Source organism: Dermacentor andersoni, chromosome 2 (genome assembly GCF_023375885.2).
Source record: "Dermacentor andersoni chromosome 2, qqDerAnde1_hic_scaffold, whole genome shotgun sequence".
NCBI lineage: Eukaryota > Metazoa > Arthropoda > Arachnida > Ixodida > Ixodidae > Dermacentor > Dermacentor andersoni.
Window position 1 is genome coordinate 157,618,517 of NC_092815.1, and position 19,371 is coordinate 157,637,887.

A 19,371-nucleotide genomic window follows, 5' to 3' on the forward strand; every position below is an offset into this window, starting at 1 on the left:
GAGTGTTTCCTTCCGAGAAATTCATGAGCAATTATGGCGTTGAATGCGCGCTGATTTCACATTCAAAGGCCAGAGTCCCGATATTAAGAAAAACACCGCCAAAAATGTCAGAATGAAGCTTGGAACTAATAATACACCGCAAATTAGCGTAATGGTATCTACGGAGTCGTAATAATTAAGGCGTAATTAGCGAATAAATTCCGGAACGAAACACTGACGCGCTTTCTAAAGGGTGGCGTTACTAAATAATAACTGCGGGCCGATGCTAGTGTTATAAAAATGAAGAAAGTAATGTAAACATTTAGTAAAGGACTTTACGTAAGAGTAATATGGTAATAAATCTCGTTAAGGTGACAGAAGTGACGTCAACGTGGCTCAACAGCGGTTGACATCACAGAAAAAAGAAATATTCCGGGGTAGCCTCTCTTCCCTTTCGTATAGCCAACATGGAAAAACATGGGACAACACAGCACATGGTCCACTAATGCGGCTCATAGATCCTTGTCTTATTTCGATGTCAACCGCGGTTGACTGGTCTGTCTTTCTTACGTTATAACGACACCGCTGTTGAGGTCCTGCCCACTGGTCACTCGTGCAGGGCCTGCTCGAGTTTCGAATGTCTCGCGTGCAAATGCTGCGGAGCTAAATGTTCGCGAACATCGCTCGGGTGAAGAAGCGCTTCAAGCTGCACGACTTCTTCATCACGGACACGTCGCTGGAGCAGTATGATCTTCCTCAGCGTGACGCGGAAAGAGGCCAGCGAGGCAGCAGCTAAGGCGGTCAAGGCAAAGGCGCACCACAAGTCGAAGATCGCCTCTACGCTTGGAATTTGATTTCAGATCTTTGCAATAAACCGCGTACGAGTTCAATATGTGTTACCATCATTTCAGTACAAACGCCGGTAGGCGTGTTCATCAGCGTTCTTCACTGAGTTCTCGGACTGTTGCGAATTCTGCGGGACCCTTTTGATCGCTCAGCTGTAAACAGTCCTCAGGCAGCAGCGTGAAGCGCACCGGTGTCGCCACTGTTGATAAGCTGAGTTGAATTCTGGAGTTTCGCGTGCAAAATCTACGAGTTGATTACGAGGCGCGCCGTAGTGGGGGGCTCCGGGTTAATTTTGACCGCCAGGGGGTTAGTAACGTGCCCCCATGCATGGGACGCGGGCGTTATCGGCGGCCCCCATCGAAATGCGGTCGCCGAAGCCGGGATTTGATCCCGCGACCCCGTGCTTAGCAGCGCAATACCACAGCCGCTAAGCCACCGCGATGGGTGTTGATAAAGCGACGTGAAGAAGCCACGTCAGCTTCAGCAGCTTCGGGCCCAAGCAACTTACGCAGGCGCATCGCCGCTGTGTAAGCGGCGTTGAAAAGACAGGAGCGGCAGTATTTATTTTTCATTTGCTGATGGCGCATACCCACAATGCGGGATCCACCAAGATTCGGGTGATACTATAAAAAAATGCACTTAGTTTTGACAAAGAAAGAGCAGGAAAAATTTGGTAATGAAAGGGGCAAATCAAATGACTCGAAAGTAACAATGTAATAGCAGTTCAACAAAACTGCCTTCAAATACTGAATTCCTTAGAACTGCTGAGCCCTCATCCATGCGGCAGCTTGTCATTGTTTCCCAAAAGTTGCAAAGGTAGGTTGTGAGAGGGAATAGATGCTGTCCAAAGATTTAGCAAAAAAGACCTGCCCGTGTGTGTTTAGATATCACCCTCAGGCTGAAACACTCACATTGACAAAAACACGGAAACCAAAATCAAGGATAGCGACGTCTATGGCCGCTCGATACTTAAACCATTTGAGCCATAGAAAGGAGTGCTGCTTCATTCGACATTACATAAGAGCACCACCTAATATAAAGCTCCTAACAACACGTAAGGACACGCGCCACGGTGACCTAAGTGCTAGGGCTCGCAGCCAGCTCGGCCAAGATGAGTTTAGAACCGCGTATCTGCAAACAAAAAACAAAGGACTAAGGAACACAGACAAGGACGTCGCTGTTGAGAGTCCTTGTCTGTCTTCCTTAGTCCTTTGTTTTTTGAACTTCAGACGTTCAAAAGAGCTATGTACAAACCAGATTTGTGAAATACCATTCCAGCATGGTTTCTTCGCTGCCGCACCATCACAACAGTGCCATTGCATCCGAACACATCCAAGTGTAGCGGACTCGCCGAGTCATGAAAAAGGGCGACTTCTTTTCCACTTGGAACATGATTGGTGCACTGGAAATGTCGATGATCAGTTTCCTCCTGTTAACGTACTTGGTGCAGCAAGAGTAAAAAATAAACGCACTTCCAATGCTCATGCTAAAATCAATGATAAGGGAAGCTTATGTAAATCACAATTTAGTGATGACAGGCTGGTGCACAAAAAAGTACGACACGTAGCAAGCAACGTTTTAACGGTTTCTGTTTTACCTCTTGTGCCGGAGTGGGACAGTTCTGAAGCATTGGCTAAGAATGGGCACAGCCCCAGTGGCACATGCCGAATGACCACATAAAAGAAAGTGAATTGACGAATTCTTGAAATATAATGAGCCATTCTATCACCAGATCCGTGTGCTTTAGATATGCCCGTAAGCCAATATTACATGTCCAGGTTTTATGTGGGGAGCTTTTATTTTATCACGCAGAACAGAACTGGACACACACGTTAAGCATTCAATGTTTGGCATGTACAACTATATATATATATATATATATATATATATATATACATATATTGGACGAGACTCCTGGCCGCGGCGACCTCTTTTCGATGTGAATGATATGCAAAAAAAAAAAAAAGAACGCTCGTGTATCGTGCATTGCACGTTATGAAGTGTTGCTTCTCATCATGGCCATGGGTATTAATTCAACGTTTACCACGAAGCAAACCCACGCATTCATCAGCGCCTATCGAGAAATCCACGCAGCGTTGACGACGCCTGTTGATAGGTCAACAAAGGATCCCTCCATCTGAACCTGACAAGCTGAACTAATTGGTGAAAAGGACCAACATCGAATGCTACCGTGGGAGCAGCTTTGCCCTCGGATTCCGATGTTGCTAAATAAGCGGGGGCGAAGGTACAACATCGGAGGCGGAGCTCGGCGGAATGGTGCGATATCATGGGCGGGATATTGCTGCCAATTCGACGATTGTGGTTGGCCGCGACGCAGTCATCAGATTCCCTAGTCCAGTCACCTAGGGAAGACGAAGGTATTAAAACGGAGACCTTTGGTACAGTGAGAGGTGCTGACGTGTTCTTGTGGTAACTCGGACATTTCATATGCTCCTGCATGGAGTGGGCTCCCGTATATGGAGCCAGCGCAAATGTTGTAAAATAAACCCTTTTTCCTTCATGCCTGCTGATTGACGCATTCGTCGGTGGGCTTGGTGTATTCCTGGTCCAAACGCTACCTCGACCTGCAACAAGAACCCGAAGTGGCCAAAAATAATATGGTGGCACGTAACACCCAAGAATTTTATTTTTTTAATACTTCCGGACTGCAGCAGCAGCAGCACCTATAACGGCCAAGACATCCTGCGAGGGCTTGAAAAGAAAGCTGCGCTTTAAGAAGAATTTATGGGTAATCACGCTTACAATTGCAAGACAGTCATGTATATTTTACGTCTTATAAATACGTCATAAATATTTTTGAGTAAGGTTGCGCATACTCTTCCAATCGGCAACACCGTTCAGGAGTGCACGTACACAGGTGTCACAATGTCGTACCATACGAAGTGTCTTGTTCAGTTTGCCATTGCACTCTTTTCTCCGAATAGAGACCGAGTGACAGCATGGCGCGAAATCCTGGAACTTCGCTTACATGGACATTTAGGTCTAAGAAAAATAATAAAATTACCGGAGAAAAAAAGTTTCTGGCAGTATCAATGGAATCGTGTCGTCGCGAACGCGAGGCAGGCCGAGGTACAACGTATAAAACTGCAACGGGCTGGGACATTCAAACAGACACTCCAAGTGACCCAGCCGTCCCTGCAAGTTCAAACAGTTGCGGCAACGTAACAAGACAAAGTTCTACAAAGCTAATATACAAGAAATACTCTGACTGAACGTGTAGTAACGCGAACGTGTGAGAAACTGTGGCAAAATTCTGAACTCCTAGATGCCACAGAAACGATGTCGTGGTGTACAAGTGATATGTATCTCATGTGCACGCAGACAGTTCTAGTATGTCTTTTCGGGAGTTGTTCCTATTGGTAAGTCGCTTGATGTTGCTCTGTCCTTCGTGATGGGGGTGCCCCGGCGCTTGACGGGCTCCCTTGGCATACGCACCAGTGTCTCTTGCATGGCGCGCTTCCTATCCTCGCTTGTCACGAGGCCGGAGCTCTTGCTGGGCGCTAATTGGTATTGCCGCCTAACGTCAATGTGACAGGGCACAAGTTCGGCGCCCACCGCGAAAAGTGACATGAAGGCGGCAGCAATGGCAAGCTGCAACGTTGTACGGCGGCCACCAAGCAGCGCTGGACTCATCTGGGCCAAGGTATCACCCAAGCGGCTGAAGGCGAGACCCACGGAGATGCCAAGGCAGCGGGTCATGACCGGGTACGCGACGACGTATATGATGAGATAGAACGTAAAGCAGGCGGTTCCAGTTGCGCGCATTATAATTACGAGCAAATCACGCATCGCAGTCTGCTCCCGTAGGTCAGTGGCCAGGATGGTCAGTGTTACGGCAAAGACAAGTGCGGAGGTGCTCACGGTGTTCCTGAAGCCGAAGGTAGCAATGAACGGCCCCAAGACCACAGGCACAATGAAGGACACGATTAAACTCAGCGCGGTTGTGATTTCCCCGACTGGAACACCGTCGTTAACGACGAAGGCTTCGTAGGCGTAGCTTATCGCAGTCCACATATAACACATGGTAATGGTGCAAGCTCTGAACCGTCGGCTGCAGATACCGCTGCTATTTCCAGCCTCCCGACTACGAGCCTTAATCGCCGCTGCCTGAGCTGCCATGCGATCTCGGCAGTGCTCTGGGGAGACCTTGTTTATACTTGCCGCACGCAAAGCGATGCGCTCGCCTTCTTTGACGTTGCCGTTCTCCAAAAGCCAGGTGGGTGACTCATCGACGGTGTAATAAAGTAGCAGGAGAAGGCACGTTGGAACCATCAGTATCAGCTGCAGCGTCGCCCAGCCTGCCTTCACGAGTTGAGCGGTAAACAGCGTGATCGGTGATAGCACCAACGCAGATATCGCGATCAGGATTATGTCATCAGAGTATTTTTCAATCGGTGACAATTCATAAATCAGCGCGTACATAGGTGGTATCAGGGCACTCGTGGAGGCTGATACGATGGCGCGCGCAGCCACGAAGAACTGCAAGTCATTCGGCACGGCACTAGCGGTGCCCGATATGAGGACTACGGGTACGGTTAAGAAGAGCACCGCCTTGCGACCGATGCTGTCCGCGAGCGCTCCGACTGCTGGCAGCGGAGCCATGCACGCAGCCGCGTACACGAGCCTCGCGACGTCGATGAGCCAGCGCCTGTCGCACACTAGGTTCCAGTGGCTGACGATGTTGTTCCCGTACTGGCCGAGGTCGAACTCCCACGATGCGCAAGGCACGATGCGAGCCGCATGGCCACCGTCCGGGGGCTCGCGCATTGTGCAGTGGCTGTGCTCGCCTTTCTCGTCCACCGGTATGGCCAGCTGTTTCCACTCGTCCACGCTGAGGTTCTTCATGGAATCGGGCCGCCCGCACCAGTGATCCATTACGCCAGCTGTTAGCCCGAAGCTGTCGTTGTGCAGCGCGTAGCTGTAGAATGCGATGACTGCGCCGAATGCGTGTAGCATTTGGTAGGCGCCGTACCCATACGGCACCTGCTTCCCTAAACGCTTCGGCGCTGGCTTCGCCAGGGCTGATTCGCCGGGCACAGATAGCGGAGTCGTGGCCCGTCGGTCGTGGCGTGCGGCCATCCTTGAAGCTTGCTTCTTCTTCTATTGTGACCGCGTGCGCGCAAGCTAATATGTACGAGCAAGGGCGTGTGGCACGTGCCATGGATCAACCGAAATGAAAGAGGTACCTGCACTTCAAAAAAAAAAAAAGCTACTGTGGGCTAAGTGGCTGCACTTACTTCAACATAATTGCATTTACACTAAAAAAATTACATCGCTATACGGCGTTCCACTCGATAATATTCTTCATCAAGCGCAAACGAAAGACAGACAGACAAAATAGCATCCAAATGAGCAAAAAGCATCAAATTGAGCATTTTTTTTTTTCTATTTTGACAATATTTATTTTTGACAAAACAAATACAAGATGGGTATAAGTACACATTCGGAGGTCCCGAAGTAACAACTGTCGGGGGGACCTCCTAACAAAACATGAAAAGGGGATAGTAAGATCGTGGCAAACAGTGAGTCAATGTCATATATTATACAGTTTCTACATCGGAAATAAACGATAAGATAGGAAAAAAATCTGTTAGCAATATCACAGGTATATTCACATAGTTAAAAAGAAGAAAAATAATTGAATAAATATTAAAAATAACATGCAACAATTCAAACGAGGATAAATGGCACGTAAAGCTAACAACGAGGAGAAGTATCAATTAAGGCAAAATTTAGTAACACGGTAATTGAAAAGTACATTGCGTAATGTTAAAGTGAACAACATACTAATTAATTCAAGGTTTGTTAAGTTATGCTACGCGTCAGTTAAAGTGTTCATGAAATGCTCCTTCGTTCTACGCTTGAATGATAATAATGTAGATGTCTTCATGTCAGATGGTATAGAATTCCAAACAGAAATGGTGTAATGTGCCTCTGAGCATAAGCTACAAAGCGGAGATGAAGTGACAACCGCAAATGACGCGTTTTGATTTTGCAGAGCTGAAGACTCCTTTCTCTGTGAAAATGGCATACTTTATAATATCAACGGTCTTCGGAAACCCGTCTAGTCGGGGCAGATCATAGTCAATAAAACAGACGGCGCCTACGAAGGTACAGTATATTAAAACAAACGACCTTTCGGCTGTCGCATGGGAGCCTACTTCACAAAAACTGCAAACAGCGAAGTACACTCGTTAAAATACGTGTTATCGCGTGCTGCAGGTATCGCACATATACGGGGAGGGGGAGTACCAGTACTTCTATTAAGCGTGTGTGCATAGTTAAAAATGATTAAGATACCAAGTGCAACCGCGAAACCTTTTTTTGTTTCGGTGGAGATGGTGTACGCGTCATCCTAGTTGATCTCGTGCCCAGTAGACGCAATATACTGTACTTTGGTCAGGTCCGCGTGTTTTATTGACAAGGATGTCATTTATTTTTTTGCGCAGTCGGTGTGCCTTCATATAGCAAATCAATGTCAACAGCTATATGAAAAAAACACTAATACCAAGGTGCCTCAGGGGCCGTTCCTGAGTGCGAGCCAAGTGAACACGCTGCCAGCTAACGTCAGCTTCGTCAAGCGCATGACATAAATCCCAATTGCACACTGCATAAGAAAATACGCTGCGCCATTGAAAACGTACGAGGCGATGATGCTTTGCGAATAAACATAAGAAAGTATCTGCAAGAGAATACTAAAGAACATATATAGCGTGTGCGTAACAAACTTTAACACATCAGTTTCTCAACATAGCTATGAAAAATCACTCTCTCGTCTCTCTAACAATTGATGTGCTGTTGCGTAATAACAACCGGTTGTGTCAGTTATCCGTGTCAGTAGTGTCTTGAAATACATAAAACTACACGTGCGAAATTAAGCTACTGCGCGAAGCAGGCATTCATGGAACAGTGGAACTGTTGACGAAATAAAAACCTAGAAGATCGCACTTTTGAAACTTCTTCCACGTGCTGTTACACGACTGGTCAGCTCGCGTTCTCTGTTTGCCTGAGTTAAGCACAACGTTTCGTCGACTGGATGCGAAATAATGAAAACTGTTCGATGCGAGGAAAATACACGCTGTAATATGAGAATATTCCGACGTTCACAGGCTGCTAAGTACGAGGACACCGATGTGGTAACCGAGGACAAGCTGGTGAACGGCCTAATCTACCAGCACCAGCGACCACCTCAGGACGTCAAGCCAGCCTTGATGGTCTGCCACCTGCAAAAAGCGTACGGCTATACGGACACCAACGTATACAGTGCTGCAGGCAAGTCGTCCCGGTACTTTTCTGTACACAGTGAGAACGATAAGGAAATTCCAGGGACTCGATTTTTTTTTTTCGTTAGTCATGTGATTAAAACAAAAAACACATATGCAATGGCAGCAGATGTTGCACCTCACACCGCCAATGAGGTGAGGGGTGCTGGCTAACACTCCTAGGGCTGAGCTTTACATGTACTACACAAATACACGAGAAGGTTTAGGGGAGGATGGCCTCTGCTGTAGCTTAATTCGTAAAGCACCGCACGCGTAACAATGAAATTGTCTCTTTACTTACTTTCATATCTGTTGTCCTAATTCTATATTTCAGTTAAACGTAACTATATTCTTTCATGTGTTTCCTGGCTTCATTGTCTGTTTCTTCATGATTGTAACATGTACTCGGGAATTTAACACAGCGGTTACGTGGATACCAAGACATGGATATTACTTTAGGAAACCATTTACTGTATATCGGTATTTTTCAGAAATTAAAGCCTGAAACATATGAATTTTGCAGACAACAATGCTTCGGTAGAGAATCGCCTGCAAAGAATCGGCTTACTTGACATCCAGTGCTAAGCGTCAAATAAATAGCGTTTATAAATATGCGGTACAAGAGAGCTAGAGCTAGCGTTTTGTATATAACATGATGATGTATTCTTTTTTTGCATATTACATGGTGGCAGGGTCTATAGTTTTCAGCTCAAATATAAAACAAACAGGCGATGTTCAAAGAAATAACGAGAAACGAGAAAAGTGTTCAGAACAAGGAATAGTTATAGAAGAACATTTAGAGAACGTTTAAAGAACAGTCTATGACTGCTAAAACATAATAATAAACGAAAGTAAGTTGAAAGTTCCAGCATTACGCGCGCCACAGTGTGGCCTTCAATACTTGAAATACTCGCGACGATGCATGCACTCTCGCGTATCACCCTGTTCGACTGTTGTGTTCCGAAGATGTGCTGTGTTCCATTTCGTTCCGAAGATGTTCAGTTTAGCCCAACTGCTACGCGAACACCGGATACAGATGGGGTAAGAGCAGAACACACCCGCGGCACTGTGAGTGTCCTTTTCTTTCAGTGTCCATGTAGTAGAGGCGCTGCACAGAACTTCTTCATGACGACATACCAACAAGCCCAAGCCACAATCCTGATCGATTCCATTTTGTGAACAGTGTCCAAAAAGAAGCTACTGTTCGCAAACGCCCCCAAGACGGGTGTCTTGGGGGCGTTTGCGAACAGTAGCCTCAATTTTTTATCACATCTAGAAATTTGTTTAGGTCGGCATTTTGCGGTTCAAGTCGGAGTTTCGACCTGTAAGTGTATTACTCTGAAACAGCAACATGCGCATCAGCAGAAGTTTTCTTTTGCTTTTTTTTCTCTGACGGATATGATTGTTTCTCGTAAGAATAGAAGGCACAGATCATAACCACAGTCTGTCTGTGCAGCTCAATATGCACTCTTGCGTGTCAAAACGGCGAGGGCATTCTTGGTGTGCTTCCCACGAAGCGAGCACTTCACCAGCACCCGCCTAGACGACGACGGGATCCGGCGCTCACTATTTAAAAAAAAAGGACGCTCCCTTTGGGGTGACACCAACCACGGCCATTCTCTGAAAGCAGTAGCAGCTGGGAATGCGAGGCTCCTCAAATCGCTAAATACCGACTCTGAGCGAAGAGCCCTCTAATTTACATAAGGAGCCGACGTCGACGACTGGCGTGGGAACAGCGTTGATCCCTGATTCCCGACTGCCTAGTCATTGCTTTATTGCGATGACGATTGTGCAACAACAGGGGTGGAGTCCAGCACGTTGGTGCAACATCGTGGGCAGAATGCCGGGAACACTTCGACCCTTCTGATTGGCGGGGACAGAGTAACCGCATTCCCTCGTCTAGTGACGTAAGAAAGACGACGGCCTAAAATGTGGATTGTGGATGCTTTGTGTAGCCTGCCCAGACACTTAGTGGGATCAGACATGTAAATTGCTCCGACAGAGCATGTGCTCCTATTTGCATGGATCCAGTAGTGAGCTGTAAATATGTAAAATAAACCGACGCGTTTCCTTCGAGGTCCCTCTCATGCTCTCACCAACATGGAACTCTCGGCGATTGAGACGGACGGCGGCGTGAGTTCACCTAGCTTAGTGCGACACCCCAGTACAGCGCAGACCAGCTACCATGTCGTTGGTGCTCCGGCGGCGTCGATAATATACTCTCTGTGAGGCGCCCGACTCCGAACAGCGTACCCCGGAACCGGACCTCGAAAGCGCCTTCGTGTGCAACATGCTGGCACAGTGGCTGCACTACTTTCAGATCAAGTCATCTTTAACTGCTCTAGAGTAAGTTCTGTCACGAGTGCGCCCCGAATACTCTGCATCGTTTCTTTGTATATAACTGTTCTACGCTTTTTACGTTCTTTGCCTCTGCTTTCTGTTTCACCTTACGCCATACGCGGGGCATGCAGAATTGCATGCTCGTGGTGATGGCGTGCGACGCTAATATCATTTATCGCTGATGGCGATGTAGAGCGTGAGCTTCACTGTGCCGTCTGGCGAGTGCTTCGGTCTCCTTGGCGTCAACGGGGCGGGAAAGACTACCACGTTTAAGATACTGACCGGAGAAATACTTCCGCATGGCGGCGAAGCTTTCATTGATGGATTCTCCATATTTCGCGACCTGTCTCAGGTAAGGAGGAGACCGGTTCTTAAGCCCTTCTTGCAAGCATGGTGTGCACGGTTGCCCAGACGTTATAAAGAATCACTTACAGAGAACTTTGTGCAAACTGTTCTAAGGGATATTCTGCATATACGACGTTAAATGGTGATTTCTGTGTGTGGTAGTCGAAAGCACGATGGGATGTAGATGGCGAGTCCGCAGAGAGCTAGAAAGAAACGGTAGTGAAGTGAAAAATAGGGAGATGGAGGCAATTGTGTTTGTGGAGGTTTTTCAGCGACACTGGCAGAGGAAGGGGAAGCTGTGTTGGAAAAGAGCACCTGTGTTGGAACAGAGCACCTGAACAGTTATGTTGCTGCATCCTTTTTAGAAGAAAGCGCGTGATCTGTATCTAAGGTACCGCAAGACCTAACTGGTTTTGCGGCCGCTGTACTTCTAGGAGTAGCATTGGGATAAGAAATAGCGCGTTGCATCTCTTCCCAGAGACCACCAACATTTCCTTTATACTGCACGTTTTTCGTTTTCGTGTCGTATCTATGTTTTTCTTTTCACACCAATTGGGGCCAAACAGGAATTACGAAACCTATGTTGCTCTGCGGCTGAGACACTGCAGCGGAAGGTTGCAGCTTTTGATGAGTCATCTCTAAGTGCCTACATTAAACTGCTCCATAGACGAACGCGATCCCTCACTTCATTCTACAGCGACGTGTGTCTTGACGAATTCTCACTGGGCTGGCGATGACTCGCAGATTCATCGCTACCTGGGCTATTGTCCGCAGCGCGGCGGACTTCTGGATTGGCTGACAGGCGTCGAGACGTTAGTGCTCTACATTCGACTGCGTGGGATCTCGCCAACCAGCGAGTAAATCAATACGCTGCTTTACATATTTCACCTGGACGAAATCGGCGATCAACTCGTGGGAACCTACAGGTTGGCATCGCTACGCGCTTCAATCAGCCTAGGTATTCGATCCGTCCACTAGCTTCTCGCGATGGTTTATCGACAACAGGCAACATATAGGGAACAGCAACGCATACAATTACGCAAGACTGCTTTCTTGCATTGTTCGGTTTCTTCCATTCAATACCGAACATTTATTTGCGAGGAATTGGACTTGCGGGACGGCAATGTAACTGTCCTAAATTTACGTTGGAAATAAAGCCCACCAAAGATAAAATTGGCGGAAGCACCAGCTACAATAAAGATGGCGCGACTTGCAGTCAACTAGCTGCACACGTCCCAACACGAACGATAAACCTTGAACCTAGAAAACAGCGCATGTCCTGTTATCCTCCTTCTCGTGTTACCATCATAGTTCCGCACTCATATCAAGTATGCCACAAGACGCCGACATGCAGTGGACGAATTCGCTAAACTTGTTGCTCATAAGCTTGCTACTGGTCAGCCGCTTTCGCTAATAATGTTTCAGGATTGGCTGGAATGCTCCCTTAGAAACAATTCTAGCCTGAAATCTTTTTTTTTGTATGTGAATATATACGCGCCCAACACCGCTCCTCAACTTGACTCTCCAATATTAGGCTTAGGTGGCCCCCGCTGAGCGCTGAAAAGCTCGGAAACCTCGTGTTGTGGTTTTAGCACAGAAAACCTAATGGCGGCATCGCGTCCCGTTCGTGAATTACTAGGTGTAGGTGTCATCTTCTGAGGTACTACATAAAGGCTGTAAATAATAAATTACACAACTGGCAAACCTGAACCTTTGCCGCGATTGCTTCCATTCATATGCAGGGTCCTCCACGTAAAGCTTCCACCCTGTAACAACCCGGAAGGGCCAACCAGTATTTGAAAATGAATGAATAAATAAATAAATAAATTATTTATTAATAAAATTAATGAAAGCACTATGCTAACTACGCAAATACTGCATTGACAAATACCTTGACAGAGGAGGCCACCCACTTTTGGGCCCAAGAAGCGTGGCCTAAAAATAAAGTTTATTTCTTTCTCTCTCTCTCTACCATGTTACATTCCGCCATTGTTGTATGTGTATATAGTATATATTACCTAATATGTTTATGGTTAATTTATAGATAGTTAATATACTTGTAGTATATACTAAATTGAAGACACTGGAATTATAGGGAAACTTTATATTATATTACTTCTAGAGCGTTTCCCTTCCGAGAAATTCATGAGCAATTATGGCGTTGAATGCGCGCTGATTTCACATACAAAAGCCAGAGTCCCGACATAAAGATAAACATCGCCAAAAATGTCAGAATGAAGCTTGGAACTAATAATACACCGCAAATTGTCATAATGGTAAGTACAAAGTCGTAATAATTAAGGCGTAATTAGCGAATAAATTCCGGAACGAAACACTGACGCGCTTTCTAAAGGGTGGCGTTACTAAATAATAACTGTGGGCCGATGCTAGTGTTATAAAAATGAAGAAAGTAATGTAAACGTTTAGTAAAGGCCTTTACGTAAGAGTAATATGGTAATAAATCTCGTTAAGGTGACAGAAGTGACGTCAACGTGCCTCAACAGCGGTTGACATCACAGAAAAAAGAAATATTCCGGGGTAGCCTCTCTTCCCTTTCGTATAGCCAACATGGAAAAACATGGGACAACAAAGCACATGGTCCACTAATGCGGCTCATAGATCCTTGTCTTATTTCGATGTCAACCGCGGTTGACTCGTCTGTGTTTCTTACGTTATAACGGCACCGCTGTTGAGGTCCTGCCCACTGGTCAATCGTGCAGGGCCTGCTAGAGTTTCGAATGTCTCGCGTGCAAATGCTGCGTAGCTAAATGTTCGCGAACATGGCTCGGGTGAAGAAGCGCTTCAAGCTGCACGACTTCTTCATCACGGACACGTCGCTGGAGCAGTATGATCTTCCTCAGCGTGACGCGGAAAGAGGCCAGCGAGGCAGCAGCTAAGGCGGTCAAGGGAAAGGCGCACCACAAGTCGAAGATCGCCTCTACGCTTGGAATTTGACTTCACATCTGTGTAGTAAACCGCGTACGAGTTCAATATGTGTCACCATCATTTCAGTACTAACGCCGGTGTGCTTGTTCATCAGTGTTCTTTACTGAGTTCTCCGACTCTTGCGAATTCTGCGGGACCCTTTTGATCGCTCAGCTGTATACAGTTCTCTGGCAGCAGCGTGAAGCGCGCCGGTGTCGCCACTGTTGATAAGCTGAGTTGAATTCTGGAGTTTCGCGTGCAAAAGATTACGAGGCGCGCCGTAGTGGGGGGCTCCGGGTTAATTTTGACCGCCAGGGGGTTATTAACGTGCCCCCAATGCACGGGACGTGGGCGTTATCTGCGGCCCCCATCGAAATGCGGTCGCCGAAGCCGGGATTTCATCCCGCGAACCCGTGCTTAGCAGCGCAAAACCACAGCCGCTAAGCCACCGCGACGGGTGTTGATAAAGCGACGTGAAGAAGCCACGTCAGCTTCAGCAGCTTCGGGCCCAAGCAACTTACGCAGGCGCATCGCCGCTGTGTAAGCGGCGTTGAAAAGACAGGAGCGGCAGTATTTATTTTCCATTTGCTGATGGCGCATACCCACAATGCGGGATCCACCAAGATTCGGGTGATACTAGAAAAAAATGCACTTAGTTTTGACAAAGAAAGAGCAGGAAAAATTTGCTAATGAAAGCGGCAAATCAAATGACTCGAAAGTAACAATGTAATAACAGTTCAACAAAACTGCCTTCAAATACTGAAATCCTTAGAACTGCTGAGCCCTCATCCATGCGACAGCTTGTCATTGTTTCCCAAAAGTTGCAAAGGTAGGTTGTGAGAGGGAATAGATGCTGTCCAAAGATTTAGCAAAAAAGACCTGCCCGTGTGTGTTTAGATATCACCCTCAGGCTGAAACACTCACATTGACAAAAACACGGAAAACAAAATCAAGGATAGCGACGTCTATGGCCGCCCGATACTTAGATAAACCATTTGAGACACAGAAAGGAGTGTTGCTTCATTCGACATTACAGAAGAGCACCACCTAATATAAAGCTCCTAACAACATGTAAGGACATGCGCCACGGCGACCTAAGTGCTAGCACTCGCAGCCAGCTCGGCCAAGATGAGTTTAGAACCGCATATCTGCAAACAAAAAACAAAGGACTAAGGAACACACACAAGGACGTCGCTGTTGAGAGTCCTTGTCTGTCTTCCTTAGTCCTTTGTTTTTTGAACTTCAGACGTTCAAAAGAGCTATCTACAAACCAGATTAGTGAAATGCCATTCCAGCATGGTTTCTTCGCTGCCGCACCATCACAACAGTGCCATTGCAGCCGAACACATCCAAGTGTAGCGGACTCGCCCAGTCATGAAAAAGGGCGACTTCTTTTCCACTTGCAACATGATTGGTGCACTGGAAATGGCGATGACTAGTTTCCTACTGTTAACGTACTTGGTGCAGCAAGAGTAAAAAATAAACGCACTTCCAATGCTCATGCTGGAATCAATGATAAGGGAAGCTTGTGTAAAGCACAGTTTAGTGATGACAGGCGGGTGCACAAAAAAGTACGACACGTAGCAAGCAACGTTTTAACGGTTTCTGTTTTACCTCTTGTGCCGGAGTGCCCAATGACCACATAAAAGAAAGTGAATTGACGAATTCTTGAAATATAATTAGCCATTCTCTAACCAGATCCGTGTGTTTTAGATATGCCCGTAAGCCAATATTACATGGCCAGGCTTTATGTGGGGAGCTTTTATTTTATCACGCAGAACAGAACTGGACACACACGTTAAGCATTCATTGTTTGGCATGTACAACTCTCTCTCTCTCTCTCGCTATATATATATATATATATATATATATATATATTGGCCGAGACTCCTGGCCGCTGCGACCTCTTTTCGATGTGAATGATATGCAAAAAAAAAAAAAAAAACGCTCGTGTATCGTGCATTGCACGTTATGAAGTGTTACGTCTCATCATGGCCATGGGTGTTAATTCAACGCTTACCACGAAGCAAACCCACGCATTCATCAGCGCCTATCGAGAAATCCCCGTAGCGTTGTTGACGCCGCCTGTTGACAGGTCAACAAACGATCCCTCCATCTGAACCTGACAAGCTGAACTAATTGGTGAAAAGGACCAACATCGAATGCTACCGTGGGAACAGCTTTGCCCTCGGATTCCGATGTTGCTAAATAAGCGGGGGCGAAGGTACAACATCGGAGGCGGAGCTCGGCGGAATGGTGCGATATCATGGGCGGGATATTGCTACCAATTCGACGATTGTGGTTGGCCGCGACGCAGTCATCAGATTCCCTAGTCCAGTCACCTAAGAAAGACGAAGGTATTAAAACGGAGACCTTTGGTACAGTGAGAGGTGCTGACGTGTTCTGGTGTTAACTCGGACATTTTATATGCTCCCGCATGGAGTGGGCTCCCGTATATGGAGCCAGCGTAAATGTTGTAAAATAAACCCTTTTTCCTTCATGCCTGCTGATTGACGTATTCGTCGGTGGGCTTGGTGTATTCCTCGTCCAAACGCTACCTCAAACCGCAACAATAACCCGAGGTGGCCAAAAATATGGTGGCACGTAACACCCAAGAATTTTATTTTTTTAATACTTCCGGACTGCAGCAGCAGCAGCACCTATAACGGCCAAGAAATCCTGAGAGGGCTTGAAAAGAAAGGTGCGCTTTAAGAAGAATTTATGGGTAATCACGCTTACTATTGCAAGACAGTCATGTATATTTTACGTCTTATAAATACCTCAAATATTTTTGAGTAAGGTTGCGCATACTCTTCCAATCGACAACACCGTTCAGGAGTGCACGTACACAGGTGTCACAAAGTCGTACCATACGAAGTGTCTTGTTCAGTTTGCCAATGTACTCCTTTCTCCTATTAGAGACCGACTGACAGCACGGCGCGAAATCCTGTCGCTTCACTTACGTGGACATTTAGGCCTAAAAAAAATAATAAAATTATTGGAGAAAAACGTTTCTGGCAGTATCAATGGAATCGCGTCGTCGCGAACGCGAGGCAGGCCGAGGTACAACGTAGAAAACTGGAGCGGGCTGGGACATTCAAACAGACACTGCAAGTGACCCAGCCGTCTCTACAAGTTCAAACAGTTGCGGCAACGTAACAAGACAAAGTTCTACAAAGCTAATATACAAGAAATACTCTAACTGAACGTCTAATAACGCGAACGTGTGAGAAACTGTGGCAAAATTCTGAACTCCTAGATGCCACAGAAACGATGCCGTGGTGTACAAGTGATATGTATCTCATGTGCACGCAGAAAGTTCTAGTATGTCTTTTCGGGAGTTGTTCCTATTGGTAAGTCGCTTGATGTTGCTCTGTCCTTCGTGATGGGGGTGCCCCGGTGCTTCACGGGCTCCCTTGGCATACGCACCAGTGTCTCTTGCATGGCGCGCTTCCTATCCTCGCTTGTCCCGAGTCCGGAGCTCTTGCTGGGCACTAATTGGTATTGCTGCCTAACGTCAATGTGACAGGGCACAAGTTCGGCGCCCACCACGAAAAGTGACATGAAGGCGGCAGCAATGGCAAGCTGCAACGTAGTGCGGCGGCCACCAAGCAGCGATGGACTCATCTGGGCTAAGATATCACCCAAGCGGCTGAAGGCGAGACCCACGGAGATACTAAGGCAGCGGGTCATGACCGGGTACGCGACGACGTATATGATGAGATAGAACGTAAGGCAGGCGGTTCCAGTTGCGCGCATTATAATTACGAGCAAATCACGCATCGCAGTCTGCTCCCGTAAGTCAGTGGCCAGGATGGTCAGTGTTACGGCAAAGACAAGTGCGGAGATGCTCACGGTGTTCCTGAAGCCGAAGGTAGCAATGAACGGAGCCAAGACCACGGGCACAATGAAGGACACGATTAAACTCAGCGCGGTTGTGATTTCCCCGACTGGAACACCGTCATTAACGACGAAGGCGTCGAAGGCGTAGCTTATTGCAGTCCACATAAAACACATGGTAATTGTGCAAGCTCTGAACCGTGGGCTGCAGATACCGCTGCTATTTCCAGCCTCTCGACTACGAGCCTTAATCACCGCAGCCTGAGCTGCCATGAGATCTCGGCAGTGCTCTGGGGAGACCTTGTTTATACTTGCCGCACGCAAAGCGATGCGCTCGGCTTCTTTGACGTTGCCGGTCTCCAAAAGCCAGCTGGGTGACTCATCGACGGTGTAATAAAGTAGCAGGAGAAGGCACGTTGGAACCATCAGTATCAGCTGCAGCGTCGCCCATCCTGCCTTCACGAGTTGAGCGCTAAACAGCGTGATCGGTGATAGCAACAACGCAGATGTCGCGATCAGGATTATGTAATCAGAATATTTTTCAATCGGTAACAATTCGTAAATCAGCGCGTACATAGGTGGTATCAGGGCACTCGTGGAGGCTGATAAGATGGCGCGCGCAGTCACGAAGAACTGCAAGTCATTCGGCACGGCACTAGCGGTGCCCGATATGAGGACTACGGGTACGGTTAAGTAGAGTACCGCCTTGCGACCGATGCTGTCCGCGAGCGCTCCGACAGCGGGCAGCGGAGCCATGCTTGCAGCCGCGTACACGAGCCTCGCGACGTCGATGAGCCAGCGCCTGTCGCACACTAGGTTCCAGTGGCTGACGATGTTGTTCCCGTACTGGCCGAGGTCGAACTCCCACGATGCGCAAGGCACGATGCGAGCCGCATGGCCACCGTCCGGGGGGTCGCGCATTGTACAGTGGCTGTGCTGCCCTTTCTCGTCCACCGGTATGGCCAGCTGTTTCCACTCGTCCACGCTGAGGTTCTTCATGGAATCGGGCCGCCTGCACCAGTGATCCATTACGCCAGCTGTTAGTCCGAAGCTGTCGTTGTGCAGCCCGTAGCTGTAGAATGCGATGAGTGCGCCGAATGCGTGTAGCATTTGGTAGGCGCCGTACCCATACGGCATCTGCTTCCCTAAACGCTTCGGCGGTGGCTTCGCCAGGGCTGATTCGCCGGGCAGAGATAGTGGAGTCGTGGCCCGTTGGTCGTGGTGTGCGGCCATCCTTGAAGCTTGCTTCTTCTTCGATTGTGACCGCGTGCGCGTAAGCTAATATGCACGAACAAGGGCATGTGGCACGTGGCATAGATCAGCCGAAATGAACGAGGTACCTGCAAGTTAAAAAATGATATAGCTACCGTGGGGTAAGTTGCCGCTCTTACTCCAAAAGAATTGTATATACACTGTGAAAAAGAATTACATCGCTAGGGCTTCACGGCATTTCACTCGATAATATTCTTCATCAAGTGCAAGCTTCCTTTATTTAACCTATCGGCGCGCTACTTTTCTATCAAGAACGCTATGTCGCGATAACGTGCGTGTTGCATTCTTCATCAAAAAGTACTAGGCACAATGCGTTGGCGGGCTAGTTGGTGCGAATTCATGAATAATTTGTTTAGCGCAAAACGACAGAGACAAGAAAGACGACAGGACAAGGCGCTACTCTCAACTGACATCATTTTATTGCGTCACTCCTTTATAGACCGCTCAAACCAGAGGAACATGCGCAGTGAGACCTATGCGGTGGAGCCACCAACATCCGATTCCAAGAGCGCACTCATGCGACAGAATCCAAAAAACCAAA

The 19,371-nt window shown here is 47.4% G+C and overlaps 2 protein-coding genes across 2 annotated transcripts; both read right to left on the reverse strand.

The window, feature by feature from the left end:
• Window positions 1-4,173: 4,173 nt before the first annotated feature.
• On the reverse strand, window positions 4,174-5,925 carry LOC129387499 (solute carrier family 22 member 6-like). The gene has a single exon (XM_055076451.1). The coding sequence runs from the start codon at window positions 5,923-5,925 to the stop codon at window positions 4,174-4,176; it is 1,752 nt and encodes a 583-aa protein (XP_054932426.1).
• An 11,114-nt stretch (window positions 5,926-17,039) lies between these two features.
• LOC126540919 (solute carrier family 22 member 6-like) lies at window positions 17,040-18,791 on the reverse strand. The gene has a single exon (XM_050187737.1). The coding sequence runs from the start codon at window positions 18,789-18,791 to the stop codon at window positions 17,040-17,042; it is 1,752 nt and encodes a 583-aa protein (XP_050043694.1).
• Window positions 18,792-19,371: the final 580 nt, after the last annotated feature.